At 42.4% G+C, this 6000-nt stretch overlaps 1 protein-coding gene across 2 annotated transcripts in view; it reads left to right on the top strand.

Annotated features, from left to right (window-relative positions):
• The first annotated feature begins 4031 nt into the window (after positions 1 to 4031).
• The window catches only part of btbd11b (BTB (POZ) domain containing 11b), a 65430-nt gene continuing 63461 nt past the window's right edge, over positions 4032 to 6000 (top strand). For both annotated transcript variants that reach the window (XM_031856062.1, XM_031856053.1), the window contains exon 1: positions 4032 to 5098. In XM_031856062.1, coding sequence (XP_031711922.1) covers positions 4246 to 5098 — 853 coding nt within the window. In that variant the 5' untranslated portion in view covers positions 4032 to 4245. The remainder of the gene's footprint in view (positions 5099 to 6000) is intronic.

The following is a 6000-nucleotide window of genomic DNA, read 5'->3' as shown; positions in this document are numbered from 1 at the left end:
ACGCAGGGAGAAATGCAGCGCTCTGATTGGTCAGCCTCCATCGTTATACAACGTGTTTCTGTCACGTTTAAATAATGTGCTTTCTTACCGCTGATTACATGACATCTGCAGCTGTTGTTGTGAATGATCTAAAGGCCGATTATCAGTCGTATTCTCTCAACGGTTTGTGTTATGGGTGCACTTTAGCATTACATGAGTTAAAGACATCCCCTAAAGTGTCTGGTAAAAGGAAACTAATCTGAGGATTTAGGTCGAGTTACGTGAGGTTACGTGGTGGACCCAGAAGTACCCGGATGAGCACATACCGAGAAGGCAGGCCTGGCTCTATTTAGCACGGGGATCGCACCGCCAGCACTGCCGCTGAGCGTTTGGCAACCCCGCCCACTGTGATAGTAATAAAACAGTAGGTTGTAATAACACCGTTCTAGTTATAATATCTAGGAAACTTACAGACACAGAGGAAATCAACTCTAAAATAATATAGATTATATTGTACTGTTGTTATTATTTTGGACATGTCAACATAGAAAGCAGTAGCTCATCCCTGATAAAAGAAAATGCTTCATCAGCACGTTAAATTGATTATATTACATCGTTGTACATTCATTGATTGTCTATGCAAATGAGTATCTGACTTCATGTAATAATGTAATTGTAAGACATCATTAATTTTATTTGAATACATGTGCTTACAGCGGTGAATTAAAAAATATCGCTTTGCATAGAAAAGTAAAATGAGGGACTGCCATTGTGCCCCAGGGCTTGATGTTTTATGGTTTGTATCTAGACCTTCCTGATAAAAACATGTCTCTCAGCTGTTCAGCATAGAGATTTGTGAAAATGAAGAAAATGAAAGCTAAACTGGACAGTAGGATTGTGAATTATGAAGTAGGTTGGACCTACTCTTTAAATAACATTCTATTCATACCTAATGGCAAATCAGGCAATAATTAATTTCAATTTTTTCTTTGTTTGTTAAAGGTATCTCTCTACTCCACAAGGAATGCTTGATTTTAACTATGCTCAGTGAAAATAATCCATATTACAGTGTCATTACAGGGTCATTCAAATACTTCTCTAAAAATGGTACAAGTTACTTCTTTTTATAGGCTATCAAAGAAATGCCTAAGAGGAAAGAGGAACGTGCTGTGCTGAAGTGAGAGGAACATACTGTATCACCCTGGAGCAGGCTGTCAAAACACATTTGCTCCACAGACCCAGCTTTAAAGTATATGTACTATGATAGTAAATATCTACCTGTGCAGGCTTTTAACTTGCCCAGAGCATATATCTGACAAACTCTATTCATCTGCTATCAGCTTTGCTTGAAACAGCACACTTAGTGATGCAGGAACCAAGGATGACAGTAAACAGCAAAGCTCAATGTAAGGCAGTAAGTTACTTACTGTTTAGTAAGTTACCTGAGTTACTTGTATAATTGCATGCAGTTTTGCAAGTGGACACTAGATGGCAGTCTTTACCAGAATTGGTTTTGAAAGGCCTTGGAATCCTCTTCATCACATTTTTTAATATTTCCGTTTTTTTTCAAATTAAATATTTTTTTCATTCATTTCTGTTTTCTCACTTCCAGGAGCAGAAGGTTTTTTAAAATTTGTGTGACAAATTTTTGCTGTTTGCTTTGGTTAGAGCAGTCACAGCTGTGGCCAATGACTGAATATGACACAGAGTAGGTTGCTGCTAGCCTGTCCAACGTGTGTTCAGTCAATGCCATAAGTTGATTGACGATACAATACAATCAGCACTATGCTGTGTATGATAGTGTACATATTAAGAGATGTAAATATGCGTTGCTTGTAATTTAGCAGAATATCAGGTGATATGAAACAATACTAAGAGTCTACAGCCATGCTAGCTGCCCGGTACGGCTGCAGCTCTTTGAGCTAATGTCAGCGTGCTCACAATGACATGCTGATGTTTAGTGGGTAGCCTATAATGTGAACCATGTTCTTAGTGTAGGCTGGTAGCATGCTGACATGGCACCAAACACAAAGTATAGCTAAGGCTAACAGGAGTGTCAGTAGTGTATTCGGTCATTAGTTTATTTGGTACCAGAGGCAATCCATCCAATTGTATCTGAGGGATTTAATTCTGGACCAAAGCGGTGGACAGACCAACACCATCAGAACAACATTACCATACTGAAAGCCCCCACTTGGTTTGTGTTTGGGCTCTTGTGGGTTTTAAAAAGGGCTTATGGCAAAAAAGTCGTCTTTTTTTTTAATTGCCTCATTCCGAATTGTGCTCCTTCTGGCTTGATGGCCCCTCTAAATTAAGATTGAAGCAGACCCTCGGCCGGAAAGGCTAATTTGCAGCAAACACAGTAATACAAATTGTGGTATTATATTATCCTCTAGGAATATAAAAGACCTTCAAGGTGAGGTTTATAACCTAATTTAGTTTCACTTTCATTTTACAAGAATTGATTCTCCTAAATTCTTTTGTGCCCTACATCAAAGCTATGTTTTTAAATCAGAAGGAGAACTGTCATAGAGCAGTCAATGAGGTTACTTCAAAATAATTAAATCAATCTCTTTGATTCTCTATCTGAAGCTGGAGGAAGAGAGCATTATCACTATGAAGCCCATTCTCTCTCCTTTTCGTAGTTGTTTTTATTTTCATTTAAAAGATGATACCAAAATATACCCTTTCACCCCTTTTATTGGACGATATACTTCCTTCTGAGCTGTGAAGACCTTTTAGTAGAGCTTGCAGCAACGTTAATGAATAAAGATAGGCCTTCGATACTTTATTCATCCAAAGGGAAATTTAGGAATAGAGCAAGAGAGAGATATAGTATTCCGTTTACGACTTTCACATTAAGAGGAGAAAACTTACTGAAACATTTACGATTTCTATAAGTTTTGGAGAAACATGTTTTCTTTCACACATCCTTTCTTGTCCTTTCCTTGTGTGACCTTCACAGTCTGAACAGTATGTACGTAATGAATAACTACACTATTTACATGCATCAGATGCTTGTAATAGTATCTACCCTGACAGACGTATATCTCCAGTGAAGAATAAAGGATTTCAGAAGTCTATTTCACAGAAATGTGAGCCTTTTGCCCTGATAAATAAACAGAAGTTTGACTGTACGACACCAGGGTTCACTGTTGCTCCAGAGACGTCCAGCTTACTGTCAAACACAGAAGCTTCAGGCTCATGCATCTCAGATGTAAAGCAGCCACAGGCCCTCAGATCGATCAGCAATCTCCAGTTCATGGTTTAAATTAAGTTTTTTTCCCCACCACCTAGTACATTTATAGTTATTTGCGAGAGCTGGTGTCAGTAATACAGTATGACTGCAGTTATTTTCAATGCATTCAACTTAAAACAACTACCTTGCTGCTGTTGTTTATCTTTTAAATTGTATTTGCATGTGCATCCACCATTCTTTCAGGAATGGGGTTCCTGCAGATTTCACAGATTCAATGGGTTTTTGGGGAAAAAAACAAAATGGCTAGGTTAATCCATGCAAGTGATCCCAGCGAATGACCTTGAAAGTAATTCAGATCTTTTCAATGAGTTTTCCTCCAGAGGATTGGAGAAGGCTACATTATGCATGCACTCTATTATTAATAGTCTTGAGTCATGTTACGTTCAGACATGGGCCCTCAGAAATTATCTGAAAAGCCTGATCCCTATGGAGGACTTGTCCCTTAAACATGATGGTATAATAGCAGCTACTTGTACTGTATATTATCTGATGTATTGTTAATTGCAGTTTCTGTCTTTTACATTGTACTTCGACATGATAGGATTTCTGCACTTACGCTGTTCCAAAGTTTTGAGAAACTTTCCTGAAGTAGACTACAGCCAACAGCACCAGCATTGTGCTCAGTGTTTACATCGCTTTTATACATTATTAATAAGGCTTATCAGGGGCTACATCAGTGACTTTTTATTGATCCTCTAAAGCGATCCAATTAAAACTCTTTGCTGCTTCATCCCGAGAGTCCATTGGCTGACAGCTGTTCTCGGGTCTCCACGGCCCCGCCTCCATCTGTCATGCACTGCGCTGGTACGGCTCCGTGTGACTGTCGATGCACTGGAGTGAGATACTACTCCTTAACTTTATACGACAGCCTTGGATGGACTTTTACTAAAAAACAGAATAATATTGGTAAGAATAGCTCGTACAAGACGCGTGCGTATCCGAACTCCACCGTTTTGAATATTTTCCTCCACTTCCCTAAGCCCTCTTTTGCAGTATGAAGTGCAGTTATGGCAAGGAGTAGCAAGTCAGTAACGAGGACCCTGGAGGATTTGACGCTAGACTCGGGTTATGGTGGAGCCGCTGACTCCTTCAGATCTTCCAGTGCGTCGCTGTGCTGCTCAGAGGCGCATGGGGGGAATCACTGGCATTTAACCGAATCCATGCACAGTCGACACAACAGTCTGGACACTGTTAACACGGCCCTGGTCGAAGACGCCGAGATCCTGGAGAGCACCGGGCAGTGCGCTAAACTACCCGAGCTTGAGGATGTGCCGTGGAGCCTCGGGGAAGTGGCGAGCGCGCTGAGCAGGGACGAGGAGATGACCCTGCCGCTTCCACCGCAGGACGTCCTGCTCAGGCTATCGGTGCTGGTCAGCCGGGTCCTGGTAAGGGTCGCAAAGGAGTCGCAGCGCCTGAGTTTGCGCTACGCCAAATGCACCAAATATGAGATTCAAAGTGCCATAAAGATCGTCCTGTCGTGGAGCGTCTCGACGAGCTGCTTCAGCGCGGCCCTGGGTGCCTTGTCCCTGTACAACATGAGCACGGAGGAGGACAAGTTCAGCCGCGGTAAGTCGGTGCGCTGCGGACTCATCTTCAACGTGGGGAAGTTCTTCCGGTGGATGGTCGAGAGCAGGGTCGCGGTCAGGATCCACGAGCACGCGGCGATCTACCTGGCTGCGTGCATGGAGAGCCTCTTCCGCGAGGTGTACGCGCGTGTGCTGCGCAGCGCGCTGCTGGAGCGGGATAATGGAATCCCCAAGTTCACTGTGGAGACCCTGGAGCAGGCCGTCAACACTGACGCAGAGATATGGGGGTCTCTTCAAGTTTGGAAACACTTGATATGTGGGAAGAATGCAAGCGGTGAGTTGTTAATGCTGTAAGTCCATGGGTCCACTCCATATCCTTACCACACACCGTTTTATGCGTAATTTGTCACTTGTAGATTTCCCCCTCTTATCTCCCACACTGGATATTTACATCAGAATAACATGTAGATGCTTCTTCATTGGCTTTACTCCAAACATCCATATATTAATATAACATGGTAGATGATACTGATCCAGGATTTTTTTAAAAAAGGACCTCCCTTAGAATTCACTTGCTGCCAGATCTCTGATATGAAAATGTTATGCCACAATCTCTCAGTCTCTCTCTTGTCGAGGAACTGTGAACTTTAACTCAGACACATCAGTGAAAGAGCATTTCTGCAGCTGAAATGGTGCTTCCTGTTCTCGGAGTGAGCTGCAAAAGCTGCAGGCAGGTGATGAATGACTGAGTAGATCAGGGTGGGAGAGAGTGGTCCTCTTAAGGCCAGCTCGCCTCCTCCGTCTTCAGTGCAGTGTTACATTGCAGACGTTATTTTATTATATCCTTCTTCTACTGTATGTGGCTGTTTTGTTAATGCACAAAATCAAGAAGCAGGCCCTGACATCCCCGGGCTTAATGCCTCACTTTGAGAGCTTTCAGTGAAAGGGGCTCTGCCTGTTGGTTTTCACAATAATGCCCTGCAGAGGTGAGTTCTATCCTTTTCACCCACAGAGGAAGGAGGTCTTTCATTCCTGTGTACATCTGCTTATTTCTGGTACACACAATGCCTCGCCGGTAGTTTTCACGTCAGCTTTCCAAGTGTTTAGAAATACTTATTGGTGTGTGCTTTGCAAGTAAGCGTAATTGTATTCAGACTTCACTGCCGCTCAAACAGCAATACATCACAAACCACTCAAACACATGTTCGCCCGTTTTGATGGATGTTGTAAAAATGC

This window comes from Anarrhichthys ocellatus, unplaced genomic scaffold (genome assembly GCF_004355925.1).
Source record: "Anarrhichthys ocellatus isolate YVR2014 unplaced genomic scaffold, GSC_Weel_1.0 scaffold2, whole genome shotgun sequence".
Classification (NCBI taxonomy): Eukaryota; Metazoa; Chordata; class Actinopteri; order Perciformes; family Anarhichadidae; genus Anarrhichthys; species Anarrhichthys ocellatus.
Note: the sequence above shows the minus strand (reverse complement) of the source record. Positions and strands in the feature narration are given on the sequence as shown.